At 40.6% G+C, this 25,224-nt stretch overlaps 2 protein-coding genes across 11 annotated transcripts in view; one reads left to right on the plus strand and one right to left on the minus strand.

The window, feature by feature from the left end:
- Window positions 1-18,525, plus strand: part of LOC138959016 (uncharacterized) — a 61,176-nt gene extending 42,651 nt beyond the window's left edge. For 7 of the 8 annotated variants that reach the window (XM_070330378.1, XM_070330376.1, XM_070330373.1 and 4 more), the window contains 8 exons: window positions 1,792-2,216; window positions 2,708-2,868; window positions 6,417-6,588; window positions 6,908-6,984; window positions 9,396-9,593; window positions 9,992-10,031; window positions 10,302-10,388; window positions 13,269-18,525. In XM_070330378.1, coding sequence (XP_070186479.1) covers window positions 1,792-2,216; window positions 2,708-2,868; window positions 6,417-6,588; window positions 6,908-6,984; window positions 9,396-9,593; window positions 9,992-10,031; window positions 10,302-10,388; window positions 13,269-13,367 — 1,259 coding nt within the window. In that variant the 3' untranslated portion in view covers window positions 13,368-18,525. Of the gene's footprint in view, window positions 1-1,791; window positions 2,217-2,707; window positions 2,869-6,416; window positions 6,589-6,907; window positions 6,985-9,395; window positions 9,594-9,991; window positions 10,032-10,301; window positions 10,389-11,730; window positions 11,764-13,268 lie in introns of all 8 variants that reach the window. The other variant, XM_070330381.1, reaches the window with a different exon arrangement.
- A 900-nt stretch (window positions 18,526-19,425) lies between these two features.
- The window catches only part of LOC138959017 (transmembrane channel-like protein 5), a 54,686-nt gene continuing 48,887 nt past the window's right edge, over window positions 19,426-25,224 (minus strand). For all 3 annotated transcript variants that reach the window (XM_070330383.1, XM_070330384.1, XM_070330382.1), the window contains exon 19: window positions 19,426-24,466. In XM_070330383.1, coding sequence (XP_070186484.1) covers window positions 24,414-24,466 — 53 coding nt within the window. In that variant the 3' untranslated portion in view covers window positions 19,426-24,413. The remainder of the gene's footprint in view (window positions 24,467-25,224) is intronic.

A 25,224-nucleotide genomic window follows, 5' to 3' on the forward strand; every position in this document is an offset into this window, starting at 1 on the left:
CCCTGCACGGTTGGATTCTGTGCGGGAATCATTGAAAAGATCAGGTGCGTCAGACGCTACTATTGATTTGATTCAGGCGTCTCACAGAGGTTCTACGTCGTCAGTTTATACCTCTCACTGGTTGGCGTGGCTGAAATGGTGCGAGGCTAACGGAGTGAAACCTACGTCACCTCGATCTATTCAGGTGGCAAATCATTTGTCTTGGCTAGCTAGTCAGGGCGCCGCGCCGGCTTCTCTGAAAGTCCGTAGGTCAGCTATTTCAGTTACCTTGAAACAGCTAGGACATTCTATATCACGCGAAGGTTTCATTACTAGCGTATTAAAGGGAGCTTCCCTTCGTTTTGACAAAACGAGATCCGCTATTCCAGCATGGGATCTGCCCTTAGTGCTGGAATTTTTAAGAACTCAAGACTTTGAGCCCTTATGCTCTGCCAGTCTGGCGAATCTTACGCGAAAGGCAGTTTTTCTCGTCATGTTGGCGTCAGGTAGACGGGGTAGCAAAATTCACGCCTTGTCAGGCTCACCTCGCGACGTGTCTTTTGAAAAAGACGGTTCCGTTATTCTTAGGTTTTGCGCAAAGTTTTTAGCAAAAAACCAAAAACCAGATAAACCCTCGCCATTAATCCAGATCAAACCTTTGAGCTCCATTCTCGCTCCTTCAGACCCGGATATTGCAAACTGTCCTGTGAGAGTACTGAGAGCATACCTGTCTCGTTCAAATCCGATCAGATCCTCCAGTCAAAAGCTTCTTTTCCTATCAGTCAATACGAAGAGGGAGAAGGACATAATTAAGTCAACCTTGGCGAGATGGGTCTCCACCCTAGTAAGACAGGCTTACATTTGGTGGCAAAGAAAAGGGGGGGGGGCAGTCAGTCCTTCCTCTCCGGTCAGCCCGGACTCATGAGCTTAGAGCCTGGGCATCGTCTTCAGCGGTCTTACGATCCAGAAGACTTCAAGAAGTCATGGACTCAGCCTACTGGGCATCTGAGGATGTGTTCATGAACTTTTACTTGCGGGATATCGCAAGTTCTCGTATGGATGGAACATTTGGTCTGCCAGCCATGGTGGCTGCGGGACAGATGCTTTCTCGATGTTAACTGTGAGTATATATTTTTACCCACCACCTAGATTAGCAATCTGCTATCTATGTGAGTTGAGTAAGAATATGTAATTTAATATAAAATTTCAAAAATAAATTTTCATTTAATTAATATACTTACCAACTCACATACTGAATTCCCTCCCAGCCTTCCCCGCAATTTATTTGAAGGGATATGGGTTTCAGAACGGAATGAGTATTACCGGTGTACGGCTTGCGCATGCGCGGGCGCCGGTAGGGGAGATAACTACCGTGACCCATGCCTTATATGGCGGGTGGGTGTTTTTCTTTAGAGTTATCTCCCCATGTAACCATGTAAGAGTGCTTCAATGTCTTAGCAACCAAACGAAGTTATTGCTATCTATGTGAGTTGGTAAGTATATTAATTAAATGAAAATTTATTTTTGAAATTTTATATTTTGTATTTCTGTAAGTTAATTAACACAGCAGTAAATTGTACATCATATCATATACTCTCCTTTGCTGTGTCATGTAGTGATGGGTTGTTTTGGGACAGCGTCTGTGAGTGAACATACTGTCAAAGTAACATTTTTCCCATGATCTTTCAGCTTTGGAAAAAAAAGCTGACTTTCTTTCCTTTGCTGTGTTTTGTGGTGATTGGTGATTACAGGACATTCTTTGTCAGCAACCACATAATCAAATGAAGTAACATCTCACCTGTTTCCTTGCAGCCTTGGAAAAAGCTGATACGGGGCAACAGAGCCCTCGCAACAAGAAGAAAGCCAAATCAGACTCGGAGACCTCAGACACAGAGTCGGACTCATCGTCACACAGAAAGGACCGTGCCAGCATGCGACCCAAACACAGCCAGCGATCGCGCCGATCGTCCTCCAGCTCAAGCACCTCTACTTCCTCAAGCTCTGGAAGTGACAGCGAGGAGGAGGGGGTGATTCAAATGTCGGCACCCTCCACACCCAGAGACAGGAAGAAAGATTCGCCCAGGAAGGATGAATCCCTTGACCAGAATGCCCCCGGGACGGTGATCCAGTTCAAGAAGAAAGACTCGCAGACGGTGGAGGAGGAGGTGGTATTGAATCAGAGAGGGGCCGACCGCAAGCCTCAGGCTGTGGAGCAGGAGTACCTGGCAGGCTATAAGGTGTGTCATTGTGGATAATGGTTGGTGTGTGTGTCTGTGTTTGTGTGTGTGCATGCATGTGTGTGCCGAAGAGAGGGATATTCTGACATGTGTTGTTGTTTTATCTGTTTAACCTTCTTGTTGTTATCTGCTGTACCTCCAGTTTTTCTTGTTTCCATGGGCTGTTTCACACATTGTCTACAAAATGTCTTACCTCTACCCTCTTTTCTGACAAATGGGGGTTTGGCAGTGATAGGGGAGGGGGCTGCTGGGGTTTGGGTTGATAGGAAAAGAATCATAGTGTCTGGGAATTTGTACAATATCAGACGGCAAGATAAATTCATAAGAAGTACATATAAAAGTGAACACAAGACACATGAAAAGAGAAAGTGCTAAGTTTGGCAAAGGAACTTAGTTACTGAGAAACTTGTTCTCAGAGGGAAGTAAAACTGACTGTGTCTTGGCATTAGTGTAATGTTAACTTCCTCACTGACCACGTGTATCTCTCTCAGGCTGGCCTGGAGGCAGTGGAGGCAACAGAGAGGAGACACAAGGTGGAGGAAAGGATGCGGGAACGTCAGCTGCTGTCAGGGCCGTCTATTCACGATGCCTGTCGCAGCGGAGACCTGGAACGGGTCAAGGTCCTCTTGGACAAGTTCCCGGAAATGAAGGAGTAAGTTGACACTGGATGGTGGTGAGACTTAGAACGTTAAACATGAAAGGATGTATATACAGGGTGGACTGGGTGGCCGAGTGGTAACGCACTTGCGCTCGGAAGCGAGAGGTTGCGAGTTCGACCCTGGGTCAGGGCGTTAGCAATTTTCTCCCCCCTTTCCTAACCTAGGTGGTGGGTTCAAATGCTAGTCTTTCGGATGAGACGAAAAACCGAGGTCCCTTCATGTACACTACATTGGGGTGTGCACGTTAAAGATCCCACGATTGACAAAAGGGTCTTTCCTGGCAAAATTGTATAGGCATAGATAAAAATGTCCACCAAAATACCCGTGTGACTTGGAATAATAGGCCGTGAAAAGTAGGATATGCGCCGAAATGGCTGCGATCTGCTGGCCTATGTGAATGCGTGACGTATTGTGTACAAAAATTCCATCTCACACGGCATAAATAAATCCCTGCGCCTTGAATATGTGCGCGATATAAATTGCATAAAAAATTTTTTTTTTTAAAAACCAACCTGCGCTTAGAACTGTACCCACGGAATACGCGCGATATAAGCCTCATATTGATTGATTGATTGATTGAATTGAAGAAACTCTTTTTCCTCTGCACCACTCCACACAATAAAAGCTGGAAAACTTTATAAAGCTTAAAAAGCTTATTTATACATTATTTATACACACCCATGCATGCATACACACATACACACACAAAGCACTCTCCTCTGAGTTTTTTGTCAAATAATACTCCTACATTTCAACTGTTACCATTTACATGGCTTTAGAAGAATAACATAGGAACTACAGCAGTCCCTCTCATGAACGGACACCCTTGGGCCATAGCAAAACTGTCCCTACATTGCAGGTGTCCGGTCACGGCAGGGGTGACCACACCACCGGCCCCTCCCCCATACACTCACACAGACGGAGACACACAAGCAACAGGATTGAGTCTATGCTAATCACTTCTTGTGGCTACTAAACAATAATAAACTCCTAATACTTCTTTAAACGTTCTGTAAAAATGATTTGTATGAAAAGTGTTGAAAGGAAGAGATAAAATAAATCCTCAAGGCAGTGAACACACTCACCATGCACTAACATACGAAAGCAGCCACACAAACACAGCACAGAGGAGCGTGTGCAGATGCTTTGCAAGAATAAGCTTGAAAACCAGTTTGAATAAATAGCAGCAGATACAGCTGCATGTCATAATCATGTAATTTATTTTCTTCTTGTCTGGCTTTATTGACTGCATGCCGATCATGTGGCATGGCAGTGACTTTTCACTCTTCAGTCGGAAATACACTGTACATAACACAGCTCCCACTCTCCCTCACTAATGCCAACCCCAAGCCGTGACAACTGATGCTTGGAAATTGTGTGGAAGAGTACACCTCTCTATTTCTCTCCAATGCTCTTCCTGCTGACATGCAGTGACACCAGACACCCCACAGAGTTTAGCCAGCTACCCCTCCACCCCCCCCCCCCCCCCTCTCTCTCACTCCCTCCAGCCATGTACTGTTTGGGGCTGTGGCCAGAGAGGCCAGCTGCACTGTTCACTCAGAGCAAAACCAGTTGACTGTTGACAAAGCAAGACAACTGAAGGGTTCACAGATTAGGCAACCGACTCACTGGTCAAGGCTGAGGGGAAACAAGAGTATCTTGTCAATGAAAGAGGTTACACACAGATCGACACACGATGCTGAGAACTGTGGCCGGTTTTTCATTCTCTTTCGCTCAGGACCTTCATCGACTGTGGTTTCTGTTGTTTACGTCCAACAGACAAGAATAAAGAGCACAGTGCAGTTTCATGTTGGCATCTTCGCATGTACTCCACTCCTGACCAAAACTACCCCCCCTCGATCCTGATGGGTACACGTGCACTCAAGTTATCAGTGACTGTCATCACGCCATTGCGGCTGTGATCTTTGTACCAAGAGCCGGACTGCTCTGTTATCGATTTTGTTGTGGTGAAAATTTGACGATCATGGTCTGTCCGTACATTGGAGGTATGACCTGCTGTTGGGACCGAAAATGAGTGTCCGCGTCCACGTTTTGCAGGTGTCCGTTTAACACTTTCGTGACGGGAGGTGACTATATTAGTAATAGCGCTGCAACGCCCACGGACGGGAAGTGACTATTTTAGTATTAGACATACAAGGTACACGACTCGTGATTGCTTCCCGGTTTTTGAAGCTTGCAGTAAATTGAGTTGTTTCCCTTGATACACGTGGTTTTCTCTTCCGGCTTGATCAAATTAGTGCAGATTTGCGTGGTGTTTTCGAACAAAAAAAATGAATCGAAGGCGAGCCTTGTCACGGGAGGAGATTCTCCGGATGTTGGATCTTGAGGATCCTGTAGATCATGATACATCGTGTCGTTTTAGCCTCAAGAAAGCGATAATAGCAGTGATATTGAGGAAGAAACAGTCCCGTTGTTGCTAGTACGAGTCGGCAACTACACGTGGTAGGGGGTGATACTGCTAGACGAACATGTATCTCGGAATCGTGCAGGAGCTATGGGGGCGTGGCAGCACTGATAACAATGGATGGCTGGAGCCTTCAAATCCTTTTGGAATTGTTCATAGGTGTACAGTTGGTACTTTGTTGTGAAAATGTGACTTATATTCAATATGGATTACCTAGACATCATTTGGTGAGTGTTACAGTTTTGTTTCATTTGAGTCAGGATGCTGTGAGTGAATGCGTGATTTGCTTGTTTTTTTCTTTGTACTGTCTCCTTATTTCTGTGTACAATGTTAACAATATTTCAGCTAATTCATAGGTTTTACACCTTGTTTGGTTATAACATTATTTATAATACTTTCTGTTAAAAAATAACTTTTAAAAAAAGCAGTGGAAAATAAAACACACACAAAAAAACGTTAAAAAACACAAATTATCCCCCTTTCACCCCCCTTTCACCCCCCTTTGCTAAAACAAATCGCGTGACAAACTTATAAATAGCACGACTGAACTGGGCATCCATTTTTGAATTAGTACACAAAATTTGGTGGTGATTGGACTTAATTCAAGCTTGCTAGACAGATTTCTTTACAGTTACTGATTTTTGGGAAGTTTCTTGGTGGCAAGCTTGGGCAGGCAGGACGTTAACGCCGTGGCAGTGCTAGTCACAATAGTGTTAAGGGGGGGGGGGCAAATATAGAAGGAAAACACTCCGTGCCGAGCAAATGTGTCCGTACATGTCAGGTGTCCGCTCACGCCGGGGGCCGTACATTGCAGGGACTGCTGTACCACTAGCACACTTTACACCAGCTCTCTCTCTCTCTCGAGTTGTTGTTGGGTTAATGTCTGTCAGTTCGTCATTTTTTCTGCATTTTGTGGATCTGTTTTGTGAATAATGAAAGGATGTGTACATGAGGCATGAGAAAAGAACTGCAGTACAGACTGAAACATGTGTAGGTTACCTTCAAAGAAGAGAAGGGGTAATGTACACATTTTCGCATTTTTTGATATTCAAAGATGATATGGCTCACAAATACTTTTTTCATTGTATTATTTTTTACATTACTTTTTAATAATAGTTTCAAAGATGAGAGTGGCTGGACACCACTTCACCTGGCAGCTGGGAATGGCCATGTTAACATCATCAAGTGGCTGACCTCCGCAGGTCGCGATGACCTTGATGTGGAAACGCCCACCGGTTACACGCCCACACACGTGGCCGCCATGAATGGCCACATCAATGCTGTCATGGTGAGGTCCCATTCTTCTAACTTCACTAATCATTTTGTGCAGTATGAATTGGGTTGTTGTACTGTACTGTACTGTACTACTGGTTGCAGATGATAGATGTTATAGCTGTAGATGAGACCTATTGGGCATGAGATTTTTTAATCATAAAAAAACAAAGATTCCTGAACGATGGGGGATTTAAAACGGAGGCATTTAAAGTTCATTTAATCCAGTAATACAAATCTACCTGCTTGTACTCTAATTCAGCAAAATATGTTTTCAGGCATGACAATCTTCTTAAAGCATGCAGAGTTATGAAAATGAAGACTTTGTGTGACAGGTTCTGAATGCCATGGGAGCTGACTTGGGGTGTAAGACGGTGGACAAACAGACTCCGCTTCACCTGGCGGCCAGAGCGTAAGTGTGTGTGTGATGGATGTGTGTACATAGGCTGAGAAGCAGCAGTAAATGTTTCCCAGTGAAAGGTTAAAGAAATCTTGATGTCACTTGCGTTTAGAAGGATATTGAAAACAGAAAAACTTAAGGGGTAAGGGAGATAAAAGGTGTGTGTGGGAGGACAGAGAGAACCGCAGTTGTTGTTCTGGCTTTACCAGTACCAAGGACCATCCCAAGTAACACGCATATTGAATTCCCACTGGTTTCCCAGTGGTGAATAAGTGGGAAGAGGATGGGAGAGTGGGCCCACTCCCATCCTACAGAACTCCCACAGTCAAAGCTATGGGAAAAAAGTGGTATAGACCTGGGCCGTCCCTTAGTCTATATGGGAAGCAAGCTTGCACTTCGACAGAAATGGGATAAAAAGTGGGAATTCCCTCTTCGTTCCCACACAGCGTGCGAGGAAAATGTTCCGACGCTGCGAGCGCGAGTCACACTGCGCGAGTCAGCAAGTTGCCCCATCGAGATCGGTGACGTCACAGCACACGCTGTTTACACTAGACTCGTTTGAATCGTAGCAAACGTTGAAGAATACTATCATTCAAAATACACCGAAGTATTTTATATGTGTGAAATTATTGCAGTTCTGTTAATAGCAACTGTTGTCTCTAGAATGGTTTATTTACTCACGTGATGACTAAATATTTTCAAGGATTTTTGTTTTCACTGCGGGACTATCATTCTGCCCTGTTCAGTTCCGCGTTGGGCCTGCCGATCGAGTGTTTGAAATTTGCTACAATTGCCGGCGAATATACTGTGAACAGTTCCGTGCGCGCGAGTATTGCATGTGCAAGGATCAAAGATTACATCTGAAGAACACCGAGTGATATAATGGCGGCTTCATATTCAACAAAGCGAAGACAATTAGTGGGATTACTGTCAAACTCAAAGGTTGAAGAACGCATGAACACGGCTTTCCCACGTGGCCGCGCGCGCTCGTAATCCAGCGTCAAGTTGATTTGAGTGATTAGAAATTAGTGTGTGTGTGCTTGAGTATGTATCTGTGTGTATGAGTTGTTCTTGTTGTTTTTTCTATATACATTGATGATTTTTAAATTCGCTCATCCCTTTGCTTCATGATTTGGCGCTGAGTCCCAAAGTTTGTTCCAGCATTATGTTATGCAATCATTTTAACACTCATTTCTCACTGTAGTCCCGCACGGTAACAGTGACTCAACCGCAGGACTCTGAGACGTTCGCAAGAACCCAGTTCTCTACGGAAGAAGAAGAAGAAGTCCCACACGTTTCCGATTTAAACCCCACTTGTTTCCCACCTGAATCCAACTCGTTTTCCACCTGAATCCCACTCGCTTCCCACCTGAATCCCACTCGTTTTCCACCCGTGAATCCCACTCGTTTCCCACCCTGATCCCACCTGTTTCCCAGTCATGTCCCACCCGTTTCCCACTCGTGTCCCATTTACTTCCCACTGGAAGTCGTAATCAAATCCCACATGGGACTTCCCACAACGTCACCATGTGGGATCCATGTGTGAAAGTTACTTGGGATAAAGCCTGTCCTTAATTGGACCAAGTGGACTTCGCGTAGCTCACTTCGCCAAGCTACCGGAATTAGACTTCGTCGAAACTTCGACCAAGTCCAAGGGAAGGCACTATGGCGGAGAAGAGAGTTATCTTTTCATGTCTTGGCGTCTCAAATCTTATTAGCTAGAAAGCGCATGCGCGTAGTCTCGACCAGCGCGTGGTGTGCTTCTTCTGAGTACTTTACGTCACAAATTGTACTTTACGTACTTGATGATGACGTAAGTTAATTGTAACACATAGTTGTGTGTTCTATTTTGTTTACTGAGCACGGCCTGGACCAGTCGGCGTGAGCGCTGGGATTTCGAGTTTCATTCAACATGTCAATGCATCGCAGTATGAAATAATACAGGGAGGAGGTTAGTTCTTGTTCTTCGGGTCAACCAAAGTCGATAAATTCATTCTCCACTACGGTATTGAGTCTGATTTCGTCGCCCATCTTGAATCGAAAAGCACTCTTCTTACAAAAAAACCAACTTCGTTGCGAGCTACGGCGAAGCTTCGCATGTCAAAACTTGCGAAGCGATGTAGTGGACGAAGTACTTCGCCGTAGCTGCGAGTTTTCGGTATAAAGACTTCGCGAAGCTTCGTGTAGTCGACTACGGGCTCAATTAAGGACAGGCTTAACAGATGTACGTGCTCTTATTTTTGTGACATGTCAATTATTGTCAACAGACATTTACTCCAAAATATTCACATTTTAGAAATCTCCAATTTGGTGTTGTTACAGGCTAATCATAGGGATGTTCAAACCCTTCCCTAAGTTCCCCGTCGAAAGATTGCTTATAATGCAGTGTGAAGCTTTTCTTCATGTCTGTGTTTCTGCTGCAGTGGTCACCTGGAGTGTGTCAAGTGGCTAGTGGCCAACGGAGCAGAAATGAGCGCTGAGGACAGTTTTGGTCGCACTGCCCTCTACCTGGCTGATGAGTATGGGCAGACAACTGTGGTGGACTTTCTGCGAGTCTGCGAGCGCGATCTGGCCAACCCCAACAGCACCTTCGCTCAGATGCACAGGGCCCAGCAGAAAGGGTGAGCGATCATCTTACTTGTACTTTTGTAACAGGTCTAACATTTGTTGACCATGATGCTATGATGAATCATATTGGGCATCACTGCAGCAGAAATGTCATTGCTGTCATTTGTCTGCATAATCTCAATTATTTCATCAAGCACCTTCAGCTTTCACAAATTGTGGAAGTGTTTATCTGGGAAGATTGTTAACTTCTCATTGTGTTAGCCACATTGTTACTTCCTGCGTTTATCTTCAGCTTGTTTTTTGTTTTGAGATTTTTTAAACAAGTTTTGTGCTGTCAAAATGTTTATGATTTATCATTATATCGTCACGCTATTTTCGTACCTAAATTGAAGTATGTGTTAATATCCTGTTCATGTGAAATGATTTTAAAACACATTTTTGTTCATTGTAGTGGATCTGTTGCACTGCCAACAATCAAGGAGGATGACAAGGTAACGCTTAGCTTTTTAAATTAATACTGCAATCTTATTTATTGTCCTTATTGAGTTTGGATATCTGGGCAATTAAAGTGTAATGTGCAGTTATCATTTGCATAACTTTTGTGTCTGCATTCATTGAACTTAGTTTTAAACACACACACGCATGTGCATGCACACAATAAAACTTGTATTTTCTGATTTTGAGTTAATTATTTTGTACCTGTGGGCCGCCCAACAGAAAATGTGGACCAATAACATTTACTATTTCCCTGTCGCTTGCAGGCTAGCAATGATTCTGATTACGTTCAAGTGGGCAACAACAAAACCTATGTTGGACGCAGAAGCAAGGCAAAAGAGGAAAGCTTACAGGTTAGTACAAGGAATTATAAGCGAGTGTTTTAAGAGTTTCATGCTAGAGTAGATTCCTGCTGCCGAACATATATATATGACACAAATGTTTTAAAGTTGATGTGCATCTTCCGTACAGAGTAAGGTAATATTTTCTCCATAATTTTAGATGATCATCAATATTTGAAAGTAGATGACATCAATATTTTAAAGTATTTGGTTGATGAGTGTGGGATTACATCTGTCGAAGAGTTGCTTCTCTGTAAAAATGTCCCTGCAGTCGTTAAAGGCACAGTAAGCCTCCCGTAAACCATCACAGATACGGTCAGGCTTTTACACACAGTACAAACACCCTTCCATTTGAACGCTCACCAAACGGGAACATCCTAGGTGGCCTACGTAAAGAGCGAGCAATTTTCAAAGAATTTATTTTTGCGTGGTTTATCTTACCCCTGAGCCATTGTGAACCCGTGTGATCCAGTTTCCCTTTTTCACAATGTAGTTGTCAGTTAGTCATTTGAATGCGACTCGATGTGAGCTTATTTACAATAGCACGTTTTTATGCACGAAACAAACGGCTGTGGTTCACAAGAACTCTAGCGATGGCTTTTGACTGTTGAGAGGAACGGCGATATGCACTGATAAACCGTCGTCTGCTACGACCCTTGCGTGACCCTGCTTCCGGGCTTTTCTTTCTTCAAACTTTCACAACTTCGAATTGTACTGATCTTGTCTTGATGAAAAAAGAATTTTTTTATGATTAAAGAATGTTTGTGTAACCAGTTGTCAATTTATTATTTAGATTTTAAAAGTTAGGTCTAGCGCAAAAACGCACCACGGTCCAAAAACATTTTGATAATCATCGATTCACGGCTATCGCCAGTTTACATCGATAGAATGAGACCCGAAGGGAAGTAACTCATGTTTGACCTGAGTTCAGGATGGGTCCAAAAAGTGTTCGCCGAGACAATCTGCAAAATTAATTCTTTAAAAATTGCTCGCTCTTTACGTAGGGCACCTAGGATGTTCCCGTTTGGTGAGCGTTCAAATGGAAGGGTGTTTGTACTGTGTGTAAAAGCCTGACAGTATCTGTGATGGTTTACGGGAGGCTTACTGTCCGGGCGTGATTTCCGGTATCATAACAGCCGTCCAGCACCAAAACGAGGCGCCATTGTTGTTGGACCAAGTCTACGAAAATGAATTCTTTGAAAATTTCTCACGCTCGACAGAAAGCAGCCAGGATGTTCCCGTTCGGTGAGCGTTCAAATGGAAGTATGCTTGTACTGTATGTAGACGCTCGGGGAGCTCTGTGATGGTTTACGGGAGGCTTAATGTGCCTTTAATAGTAGTGATATTTTTACAGGACTGACTTTGATGCCATCAACTTTCAGCTAAGGTAGTAACCTCACTCAGTATGTACGTGTTAAACGTGTGTCAGAATTTCTGAATGCTGTAGGTACGTTTATGAGTTCTGTATTGCAAAGTGTGGCAATTGCTAGCTAGCTTTAGCAGTAATGATACAGTCATTATAGTCTTCAAGCAGAACGTGTAGGATTTTGCGAGTAGTTAGTGGACTGTCAGGTAATGAATGTTAGGTTCGAAATCTTAAAACACAAAGAGCATGACTGCAGAACATTTGATTGTACCCTAGCTGTGGCCTGTGTGGTCTCATTTCCTATTTTGCTATGTGAATCCTAATTCCACTACATGAGGTTACCATAGTTCGCTTATTTCCATGTGCATGCTTTAATGAACAGGTAGGTTGTATGCACTGTACAGTGTTGCTGCGCTTCTGTGATTTAGTTTGAAGTGGCTGCACAGTTTTTGCATCTGCATGTGTGTCGGTGTCCATCTGTATGTGAATGTACGTAATATGCAGAGCTGCCAACAGCCACATACCTTTCAGCGTAGCATGCTGCTTTTAAGACAAATTGCTACGCTATTTTGCCAAGCTTAAAATTGCAACGCTGAAACAATCAATCACGAGGATGCTCTTTCTTGTGAGTCCTGGTATTTCTGGTTCTCACTCCATGTTGCAGTCAGAATTGTTGTCATAAAACATTGTCCACACTGAAAAATGGCACTGCATTCACTTTCTATTGGCCATTTAAAATGGTTCTTTTTTCTAATTTAACTTTTTTTAAATGTATATTTTTTTGCGTGAAATAGCCTAAATGTGGATGTGTGAATAAATGTTAGACATTTCTACACTAAAACACCATTTGCTATGCTGAAAATCAAAAAGAAAAAAAGTAAATTGCTACACTTAAGGTTTCACTAGGATTGGCAGGTCTGAATATGTTAAGTATTATTGGCATGTAGCGTTCATTGGTACATGTGTCTTATTCACATAATAATTAATGCATGTCAAAAAGCAGACTCATTATACTATAGTTACCACAAGTTGATATTTTATGTCAGTGTGTGTTAGGTGTTCAGTTTTTCTAGCAAGCAAACTTAGTAGAGTGGTTTTTATGCTGTTGATTGATTGTAAAAAATATACATGTAGTTTATTATCAATGTATTTTAATTTAAAAAGATAAGAAAAATACTCTTTTCTCTATTTTTCTTTTAGTTATAAGAATTTGCTGTGTTTTTGTTTGTTTGCTACATCCCTGTTAAAGGTTATATCAGACCTTCAAAAAAGTAACTTACTGTGTTTAAAAAGAAAAATTCTTTTCAACATTAGTGTTAGCCTTCTGATGTGATCAAAGCGAGATGAAGAAATAACAATGAACATGAATATACCATTAGAAGTTTCTGCTTCTCACAGGTACATTTGTTATCCTAAAACTTCCCCTCCAACAAGTCTGTCCTTTAACTCAGCTATATGTACAGCATGAGTTTAACCTTGATGAACACATTTCAAGGTTGAAAGAAATGTTTGATTTATGTGTGCAGGAAAAGCGAACAGTGTACAAACAGCAACACCAGCATATGGAGGAGCAGGGAGCATCTTTTCTGGACAGCATCCGCCAAGATCTTGAACACGAATCCTAAGTCACTGTAACCAGCACTGTTTTCAGTAGTTATAGTACTCACTTTCTTTACTTTTTCCCTATTACCATCCCCTCAGACTGCATTAATATTTGCAAGCCTGGCATAGTATAAATCAGCGTATGGTCTGTGAAACAGTCACGCTGTGTTTCCAAAGAGCTGCATGCTGCTAACCCTATCACTTTAGATATAGTGATCAATTTTTAAAGAAAAGTAATATGTTTTAACTATATGCCAAATATTAATTATTGAATCTCAGTGTACCAATAGGTGATGGCCCTAATCAATAATTGAATTTGAATATTGAGTTGATATTGTAATTTACTCAAATTCTCATTTTCCAGTTACTTAATTTTTCTTGCTGTCCGATCTTGTTCCTTTAATTGACTTTCTTACAAGCAACTATAGAGAGCGTATATAAAAAGTAGAAAATGTTAAGTAAGCCTCACATCATTTGATGGTTAACCCTTTTGCTGGGTAACTTTAAACAACCATTCAATAAACAACAAAAGAAAAGAAAAGAAAAACAACAACAACGTGTGTGTGTTTGGTGTATTCATGTATACATCAAGGGCACAGTCTGTAAGTTGACAGTTCAGGTAAATGCAGGTTATAGTGCTTTGTATACAAATATTTCCTGGCAGCGAACAGGTTATGGTGTTATCTGTTGCATGCATTGCTTTTGATGACTGGCTTGTTGTTATTTCTGTGATTAATGCATTTACTAACTTCAGAAAGTAAATGCTGATGATGTATGCATGGTAATTAGAATGTTGAAACATGTTTATTCAAAATCTTGTTTGTATTATAAATTATGGTTTTACATTATGATGCACATTTATGATGCTGAATAGACGAATTCCGGAAATAACTCTGTCAAGTTTTCATGGCCAATCGTTATTGAGTTGCGTGTCTTACACTTGCTCGGTTACAACGTATAGCACGCTACTAGCTAGTGATTGGTGTACAATGTCACGCGGGTTTGTTTGCCCTCTTTTTTTGCCAAGGCAAAAGTTATTTCCGAACATCGTCTATTTAAGGAGCTCCTACAGTCATTTAAATATTTATAAGTTCAGAGAGGTATGAGACTCTGAATAAAATGCAGTTATCTGAAAATGTTATTTAAATTGTAAAGTGAATTTTACATAAAAAAACCACACATTTATTATAACTTCATCAATTTAGTGTTCACTTTGTGATTGTATGTTACTTATGTATACAAGTTAGAAGTGTAAAACTTCAAAATATATGATTTGTGTGTGACCTGTAAAATATAGACTCATTCTGCAGAGCAGAATAATTGAAGGGGTCAGGTTAAGTGGCTGCTTTTCTTTTTTCTCTTACTGTATGTACGAACCTCTCCCTCTCAGCCTCTGCATGTAATCTACTACGCAGCCATGCATCAAGCTCTGTTTTTCATTAGTTGGCACAACAATTAGTCATACATTATTTTGTCCATCTTCTGAATAATTTTACTGTTTATCAAAGGTGGTGGTACCTGCACATGGTTTATTTTATGAACTCAGAAAGGGTAATGTGTTTAGTTACAGACCATGGTATATATGATGTAGTGCTTTAAGTCACACTACCCAAACCAAATGTTTTGGGTGCGCGAATCAAAAACTGATACTCTGTTACAATCATTTTTGTACATACTTGTACATTTATGTTCATTTATTATTGGTGTTATTTTGAAATGGTCTAATTCATTGCTTATATTCGTCTATTATTTGATTTGTTGACCCAGTGATGTGTTAATCATGAGTGAACTTTGTCTCATCAATTATGTAATTGACATGTTCTTACACCATTTAAAATATTCTACACTGCTGTTGTAAATATTGATCACAAGTAGTTCATTCCCGATTTATTCTTTGTCATTCGTTATCTACTGGTGACCTCTAACCATCGCAACACAAACAATTCTAGATTGTGCTGTCCTGTGACACGAACGTCCTTGCACAGTTGTTCCAAGCATAGAAGCCTGCCAGTAACATAGAACTGCATAGCCTTAATTGGCGGGCCTTGGAGAGTCATAAAGCTTACAAAAATGGCCTGCAAATCTGACAGACTCTCTCAGTGAATAGTGTTCCTGATGTGTTCATAGTTTAGGAACTTACGCAGTCTTCATACTGTTTTTCTGCATTAACATAGACTTTTAATTCAAGAGAAAATGCCGGTCAAGATGTATTGCATGGTAACTCCACCTGAGCAAATATCTGTTAAAAGTACAGATAACAAGCAGAAGCTGCATGAATATGTACACTACATTGGGGTGTGCACGTTAAAGATCCCACGATTGACAAAAGGGTCTTTCCTGGCAAAATTGTATAGGCATAGATAAAAAATGTCCACCCAAAATACCCGTGTGACTTGGAATAATAGGCCGTGAAAAGTAGGATATGCGCCGAAATGGCTGCGATCTGCTGGCCGATGTGAATGCGTGATGTATTGTGTAAAACAAAAATTCCATCTCACACGGCATAAATAAATCCCTGCGCCTTGAATATGTGCGCGATATAAATTGCATAAAATAAAATTAAAAAAAAAAAAATTAAACAAATCCCTGCGCTTAGAACTGTACCCACGGAATACGCGCGATATAAGCCTCATATTGATTGATTGATTGATTTAGTGAATGCAAAGGCTTGACTTAATTAATTGCCTGAAAACTCCTAAAATTTGAGCGATTCAGGCAATGTGATTAAGTTGTGTGACTATTGCAAATATGGTGATAGAAAACTACAAGGCACTTGCATCTTGTCCAAAGGCTAAGTGGATTTTAGTGCGTCAGAACTTCTCTTAAAAAAGGTGGGGATTTCAATTTTACACCATGCCTTTCCCTTCTCCTCCCATCCCCCAACAGACACAACACTATCCTCCCTTCCAGCCCACATAATGCTATTGTGCACTACACTCAATTATTGGAGGTCAACTGTATATTCACATCTCCAGAAATGTTAATCTGTTCTCATTATCTTAACATGACTGTCAAGTCATGAGAGAAAAGGTACATGTAGCATACTTTTTGTTTTACTGTTATATTCATCTGTTTTGTCTGTGATAAACTTGTGGTCTTTCCTTTTTCGAAAGATGAAGCATCATTTATAAACCAACTCCCTTTTAATGTTAAATTGTTAGTAGTGTAACTAAATAAATAAAATCAGCAAAAAAAGCCTTATTTTGTCTATTTTTGGCTCACGTAAGTGTAGCCTATGCGATCGTCATTTTTGTCTGTCTGTGCGTATGTATGTATGTATGTATGTCTGTGTGGTAGAAACTTTAACATTTGACTAAACACCGAAATACTCATTTTACCTGGTTATTTTTCAAGCACTATCTTCAAACTATTGAAGTAATGATCAACATTTTGTCGGCATGTGTGTAGTTGAAGTGTGTATCCAAAAAAAAACGGGTGGTGGGGGGGTTTTGAGGGGGTAAAAGCAGGTGACTGGTTTGTGTCGTGTGTGGTATGTAGACCAGGTCAGGGGTCAAGATCAGGTCAGGTCGCGTGAAGGATTGTGGTATAGATTCACTTTTCAGTTCTCACCTCTGCATTCGCCGATTCGGAAGGCGATTTCACATTGTTCGGTTTCTTAGCTCCAGAAAAATAGATACAGTAGATACCAAAGGAGATTTCCTACAGTTTGATCTGCACAGCGTGTTTCCAGTGTCTGCGCGAGGAAGAGCTGTCGAAAGCGCAGTGTCCATCTGGCAGTCGTGTCCCCGGTAAGTACAGACAGATCTAGTGTTTCCCACTCTTGCAACGTGTCACCTAAGCTTACTGATAATCCGTTTTGTTTAATTTCTTTTTATTTCAGCAGACACGGATATCAAACACAGTGCTAGGCAGTCACCTCTAGTGAAATGAGTTGATCTAAAGTGCCTGTAATGTTTGGATGTCTTTGTTCTTGGTTCGGTTTATGTGAATTTCAAGACTTGCAGTAGAGTCTTAAGTTTGCTCTGCCCGTATAAAACTGTCCACCTTTTATTACACCCCCGGTATAGGGGTGTGTATAGGTTTCGGTCGATGTGTTTGTGTTCGCATATAGATCTTAAGAATGAACGGACCGTTCGTCACCAAACTTGGTGAACAGGTTCTATACATTCCTGAGACGGTCCTTACAAAAATTGGGACCAGTCAAACACACGGTTAGGGAGTTATTGGTGGATTAAGATTAAGAGTGACATATTAATGGTCAAAGGGAAATAACCTTCTCAGTTGGTGGCAGTGAGAATGGTTATTTCCCTTTGACCAACGGGGGTGTTTTTCCTACCTCGAAGGAATTTCTTGTTTGAACATGCAGATATAAGTAAACGGAATGAATCTGTTCTCAAAGTCAAAATTATTACGATTTTGCCTCAGTTTCAAAACATGCTCTGTCATGGTTCTGTCTGTAAAATTTGGTACCTTGCAACAACTTCCTTAAATTTAAAAGACAGTTTTTGAATGCTAGATCTACCTAGATCTGTATCGCGTTTCATTCCAGACTCCTCTCTTTGATTGTACTGTTCGCTGTTTACGCACTTTCATGATTCGCTAATGTCTGTAACGTTTGGTAAACTTACCTTGCAACAGCTAATTCCTTGTCTTTGTTGGTATTTTTTTTCAAGGCAGCACGTAAGATAGCTTCTTTTGGACAGCAGGTAGAATGCGAGTTTTGAGACAACGACAGACGTCCAAAGAAAGCTTGCTGTGGATTTTTGTTCTACATAATGGTACATGTGATTCTGTATTTTTCTGCGGTAAATGTTAAACCTTAATGGTGTTTTTTTTCCTCTGTTGGTTTCTTCCTCCTGAGTTGATCGTTATCACTCAAACAAGACCACCAGAGAGTACCTCAGTTGCTCCTCAAAATGGACTGTGAATAGTGTGTTGACCGTCAGAATTATTTTAAGAACCAGGCTGCTGCAGTCAGTTGACATGTTTCACATATTGTAGGGTCCCCATGCTGCATGGGTAAAGTGGCTTGTATAACCCGACTATTCAGTATCAAAACACTGTTTATATTTGTGTAGGTAGTAGTCATCACAACTAATCGCATTTTGCCTTTTGTTTCAGAAAGGAGGAACAAGATCGACGCTATGTCAGACATGCCTCAGCCACATGACGACTTCCGAATTTAGATCCACTCGGCATGGTGACAAGTCTTGATGAAAAGTATAAGACTGAGGACAGCAGTGGAAAAAGTGGCCACATGGCAGGTACCTATTGCTTTGTGTCTGCAGTGCAAAAGACAGATAAACTGATGGTAGATGTCCAAATGAACACAGTACCCGCAGATCTACTGCTGATTTACGACGGGCAAGCTACAATCCAGGGCAGAGAAAACTGCAGCGTTGTAATCCAACTCTTCATTTGTTTCCATATCTTTAACTCTTAGTCGTATGACAGTTCCAAGAATATATTATCTTGATACGCAAGCTCTAGGGTAGGTTAATGATTGTAGATAAGCTTTGCCATGATAATTATGCTGATGCAGTTTAAAAGTGTGTGTGTGTGTGTGTGTGTGCGTGTGTGTGAGAGAGAGGATTGCACAAGATCTCCTTCAGGGACAACTACACCAACAACAAATACAGTCATTTTATCGGTTTGCCTTCTTTTGAAAATTATACATGGAGTAGATATGATGCGTTAGTTTTAACTCGTGTGTGTGTGTGTGTCTGACGGAGTGATTGAGTTTGTGTTACTGTTTGTCGATTTCTTACGGGAGCCTTGAAGGCTTCGCCTCTTGTTATGTGTAGTTATGGTGGTGGTGAAGTGTTGAGTGGTATTACTGTATATGTGTCTAAATAAAATGTGAGTGTGTCTGTGTGTTGCACATGTGTTTTTGTGAATGCATGCATGATGCTCATAATATTATGTCTGTATCTGTGTGTCTGTCTGATTTTTGTGTGCTGCTATTTCTATTTGGATACAAGACAGATCGAGAGTGCATATGTGAGTATATATTCTTAAATTTGTGTTTTTTTCCCCTTCAATTTCAAACAAAAAGGTGTACCTAAATGAACGCTAAGTTTGTACAGTAGAGCACAGCACATGTGACAGAGAACATACACATTTTCTGAGAAAAATAAATCTTTATTGATTAAGCAGGATAATTAATACTCTCTTTTTGTTCAGTTACAAAGTTACTGGACCAAAACAAAAACAATCATTCTCCATTGTTGGAAATTAGAATGTAAGATCAAATGTCTGAGTAAATCAAGAATATCAAAAATGTTGATTAGTCTACTATAAATGCTACACATTAAATCACAACCAAATAAGTTGCAATCAGCAATTGTATCAACCTGACGCATATCACAAAAGTATAAAAGTTTCTTCTCTGAAATCAATTACATGAAAACAAAAGCACTCTCTCTCAATCTCTCTCCTTCAGTGAGATGTACTGCAGTGGAATACATGTAGTTAATTTTCAAACAACATAATAAACTTGTTCTGAGACAAATGAACATGACATGTCAGAGATAAAGCTGCAGACTGGTAAAACAAATGTTAAGACCTCAACCCCCCCACAATCGCCCCTGCCCTTGAAAGCTCACAAACACTACCATTCACAGAAATATAACTAAAACAAAAATTAAGATATAAACTACATGTATTGGCCAAGGCAAAACAGTGGTGGAAGTAAAATCACAATTAGTATTGCTTTGTAAAACATCAACAAAGAAGGACTTAGAAAATTGGTATTTGCATTGATGCCAAACCTGAACACATGTTAATTGCTTTGACCAGATCAATGCAAGTCAAAATAAGTTAAGGTTTTTAGCAATAAGGCCGACCTGCTGCCGAAATACAGAAGACTGGGGACTTCATGGCAGCCACCGACCTGAAGATTTAACGGCCATGATATCGAACGCGGAAGAAGAAGAAGCATTAAGGCCACCAGTAACATTAACTCATGCCACTCAAACTGACCAGAAGTTATGACAGTACAGTAAAACCTGTCTCTAAAGGACATCCTTGGGGTATGGTAATGGTGTCCCTATTAGACAGGTGTCCTTTCTTCACAGGTGGAGGGGCCAGGGCAATATTTTACAAAGAGCACGTAAAATGTACAAGACACTTTTTGTCAATCCTGGAGTATGTATTTATTTTTCAACACAAAACACAAGGTAAAAACTTAAATAAAATTACTTAAATAAAATAAACTTAAATAAAATTACCAGATCATTGTACAAGGCACAGATTGAGGGCGGTGACAGGAATAGAGAGAGAGAGAGAGAATTGAGCTATTGAATACATATGGGCCAACAGCCCCTTTCAATGGATTGAACATGAAAATGTGAGTAAACAAATGATACATGTAGCAAACAACAACAACAACATCCCCCCCATCCTCCACCTACCCCGTTCGCTACACACACTGTGCATTCAAACTTACGCAAGTCGGACGTCACAAAGCTAAAAATAGCTGACTCTTCATCGGTGGTTCAACGGGAAATTCCAATTTTTTCAAGGCAGCGACACGCTGCTCTAAAGTCAACGCTTTTCTTTTTCCTGCTGGAGATTCCATTTTCAAACACAGTACTGTTGCTTTTGGGTGTGACTGTCTGGAACGCCGAAGAAGAAGAAGCTTAAGGAAGAAAAGAAGGTTGTGACTGTATCCACAATGCCGAAAAGCGAAAGTGAGCGAAGCGAAAGTAAGTCTCCATCTAAACATGCCACTGATTGGTCAGAGAAGGGACAGGACAACCAATCAACAATCATTTGTGCTACGGCTGCCGAGCACTGACTTGAATAACAGTCGAGTTTTCGAAGTTGCGTTTTCATGTACATAGTGTCCGATTGTGACAGTGTTTACACTTCCTACGCTCCGAAAAATCGTGTCCGCGTCCATAAGTGGCAGGTGTCCGTCCGTTAAAGGTTAGTTATTGTTGAAATCGTATTCGTTCCATGATAAACTGTCCGTATATAGCAGGTGGCCGTTACAACAAGGGTCCGCTAGACTCAGGTTTTACTGTAGTACGTTATGAGACTATATATACGTGCTTTAAACAACAAGTGCACAAAGCTGTTTCTTGAACACGTCGTCAGCCAACAAACTGAGTAGAAAAGACAGAAAAGGGGGACAGCAACGAACTTCCCCTTTAATTTAATCTTACGGACTTTATCTTTGTTTTCATCAATTAAAACAATCAGCTCACAGTTGCCATTATGAACAATGAAACAATAATCCCAAATACAGTGGTGACTTGGTCCTATCAGCAAAGAGTAAGAAACAAACAAATAAGTAAACAAGGCGATGACACCCCCCATCCCTCACTCAGCTATACCCCTTACCAGCAATTTTCATAAAGCCTGAACAACAACAAAATTAAATAAACAAGAAGGGCAAAGCCCATACGACTCACATGCTTGACCTTGACCTTTACATGAGGGTCAAGGTCAAATAACTAAACCTAGCCATGACATCATACACTAAGAACTGCTTTACACATTTTTCCTACCAAAATACATGTGACCTTGACCCAAGGTCAAGGTCATCCAAGGTCATGCAACACAAAGCTGTTAATTCAAGACATAGGAAGTACAATGGTGCTTATTGGCTCTTTCTACCATGAGATATGGTCACTTTTAGTGGTTCACTACCTTATTTTGGTCACATTTCATAAGGGTCAAAGTGACCTTGACCTTGATCATATGTGACCAAATGTGTCTCATGATGAAAGCATAACATGTGCCCCACATAATTTTTAAGTTTGAAACAGTTATCTTCCATAGTTCAGGGTCAAGGTCACTTCAAAATATGTATACAATCCAACTTTGAAGAGCTCCTGTGACCTTGACCTTGAAGCAAGGTAAACCAAACTGGTATCAAAAGATGGGGCTTACTTTGCCCTATATATCAAATATAGGTGAGGTATTGAATCTCAAAAACTTCAGAGAAAATGGGAAAAATGTGAAAAATAGCTGTTTTTTAGGCAACATTTATGGCCCCTGCGACCTTGACCTTGAAGCAAGGTCAAGATGCTATGTATGTTTTTTGGGGCCTTGTCATCATACACCATCTTGCCAAATTTGGTACTGATAGACTGAATAGTGTCCAAGAAATATCCAACGTTAAAGTTTTCCGGACGGACGGACGGACGGACGTCCGGACGGACGGACGGACGACTTGGGTGAGTACATAGACTCACTTTTGCTTCGCATGTGAGTCAAAAATCTAAATCTCAGTTTGAATATGTACACATTTATTGCCAAACAGAAAAATATCTTGCACAAGTTAAACAGAGGAATTCTGCAATCCCTATATCATGAACAAATCTGTGAAACAGAGAACAAGTGCTCTAAATGTATCCGGCATGTGTAACATAGTATATATTTAGAGCATTTATGTCACTTTAGTTTTTCAAGATGTTATTAATGCACTCTGTCTCATTGGACTTTTTTTTAACAGGTGAAGGTTGTCAGCACAATTTGTTTTAATGAAAAAAGGTACAGAAAAATAGGATATCAAACAATGTTTGTTTTTTATATTTAGTCAAGTTTTGACTAAATATTTTAACGTAGAGGGGGGAATCGAGACGAGGGTCGTGGTGTATGTGTGTGTGTGTGTGTGTGTCTGTCTGTCTGTGTGTGTGTGTAGAGCGATTCAGACTAAACTACTGGACCGATCTTTATGAAATTTGACATGAGAGTTCCTGGGTATGAAATCCCCATACGTTTTTTTCATTTTTTTGATAAATGTCTTTGATGACGTCATATCCGGCGTTTCGTGAAAGTTGAGGCGGCACTGTCACGCTCTCATTTTTCAACCAAATCGGTTGAAATTTTGGTCAAGTAATCTTCGACGAAGGCCGGGGTTTGGTATTGCATTTCAGCTTGGTGGCTTAAAAACTAATGAGTGAGTTTGGTCATTAAAAATCTGAAAATTGTAAAAAAATTATTTTTTTTATAAAACGATCCAAATTTACGTACATCTTATTCTTTATCATTTTCTGATTCCAAAAACATATAAATATGTTATATTTGGATTAAAAACAAGCTCTGAAAATTAAAAATATAAAAATTATTATCAAAATTAAATTGTCCAAATCAATTTAAAAACACCTTCATCTTATTCCTTGTCGGTTCTTGATTCCAAAAACATATAGATATGATATGTTTGGATTAAAAACACGCTCAGAAAGTTAAAACGAAGAGAGGTACAGAAAAGCGTGCTATCCTTCTCAGTGCAAGTAATATCCCGCTCTTCTTGTCAATTTCACTGCCTTTGCCGTGCGCGGTGGACTGACGATGCTACGAGTATACGGTCTTGCTGCGTTGCATTGCGTTCAGTTTCATTCTGTGAGTTCGACAGCTACTTGACTAAATGTTGTATTTTCGCCTTACGCGACTTGTTTAAAATTCAAAACACTATATATAAACGTTAGTAACATAACTATTAAAATAATAATGTAGATCTGTGTACACAAATTGTACAGAAACCCTTCTACAACTTATAAGTTGTATTAAAAGGGAAATAGTTTGAACAAGGTCAGGTCAAGTATGCCCAGAAAGCATGCATGCTTGCACACACACATGCAAACACACACACACAACACTTGCAAATGCTCACACACAGAAACACACACACACACACACACACACACACACACACACACACACACACTTTGCAAACGCTCACACACAGAAAAACACACACACACACCTACACACACACACTCTTAGGCCAACAACAAAAAAAGTCTGTTTACGGTATCCCAACCGACCCTATTTTTTCGCGCCACCCTCGACTTTTTTTTTGGCATTTGGGAAAAAAAAAAAAAGGTCTTTGTCTTTTTGGCAAAATAACTTAAAAATATGTTTTTTGGGAGAGAAAAAAAAATTAAAAATAAAAATCCCGACCTACTATTTTTTTGCCCTATGTTACCGTAAACAGACTAATTTTTTGGGGGCCTTACCACACATTCTCAGACCCAACACACACACACACACAGATAAAGTGGGACTTTCATAACCGCATTTCACAAAAGAAAAGAAAAACCAAAACATGTGGAAGACAAATGAGCTGCAGTTAGACTGAGCCCCAGCCATCAGATCTATCGTCCTCCTAGTGTACTCTCAGCCAGGCTTCGCACAAACACTCGCCCGCCTGCAACAATCACATTACATGAATCATTCCTCTGGGCAACATTTCTCACACTGTGCACATGAAAGAAAGGAAAACAAGAAGGAACAGTGATATTTGCAACACATGAAAGAAAGGAAAACAAGAAGGAACAGTGGTATTTGCAACACATGAAAGAAAGGAAAACAAGAAGGAACAGTGATATTTGCAACACATGAAAGAAAGGAAAACAAGAAGGAACAGTGATATTTGCAACACATGAAAGAAAGGAAAACAAGAAGGAACAGTGATATTTGCAACACATGAAAGAAAGGAAAACAAGAAGGAACAGTGGTATTTGCAACACATGAAAGAAAGGAAAACAAGAAGGAACAGTGATATTTGCAACACATGAAAGAAAGGAAAACAAGAAGGAACAGTGGTATTTGCAACACATGAAAGAAAGGAAAACAAGAAGGAACAGTGTATTTGCAACACATGAAAGAAAGGAAAACAAGAAGGAACAGTGGTATTTGCAACACATGAAAGAAAGGAAAACAAGAAGGAACAGTGGTATTTGCAACACATGAAAGAAAGGAAAACAAGAAGGAACAGTGGTATTTGCAACACATGAAAGAAAGGAAAACAAGAAGGAACAGTGGTATTTGCAACACATGAAAGAAAGGAAAACAATAAGGAACAGTGGTATTTGCAACGCAAGGACACCCTTGGGACCACATACAAGTTTACCTGCATTTTAGGTGGCTTTCATTGGGGGGTCTTGAGAGGGGGGGGGGGTTTCC

The sequence above is a fragment of the Littorina saxatilis genome, linkage group LG2 (genome assembly GCF_037325665.1).
Source record: "Littorina saxatilis isolate snail1 linkage group LG2, US_GU_Lsax_2.0, whole genome shotgun sequence".
In the NCBI taxonomy this organism is placed as follows: domain Eukaryota; kingdom Metazoa; phylum Mollusca; class Gastropoda; order Littorinimorpha; family Littorinidae; genus Littorina; species Littorina saxatilis.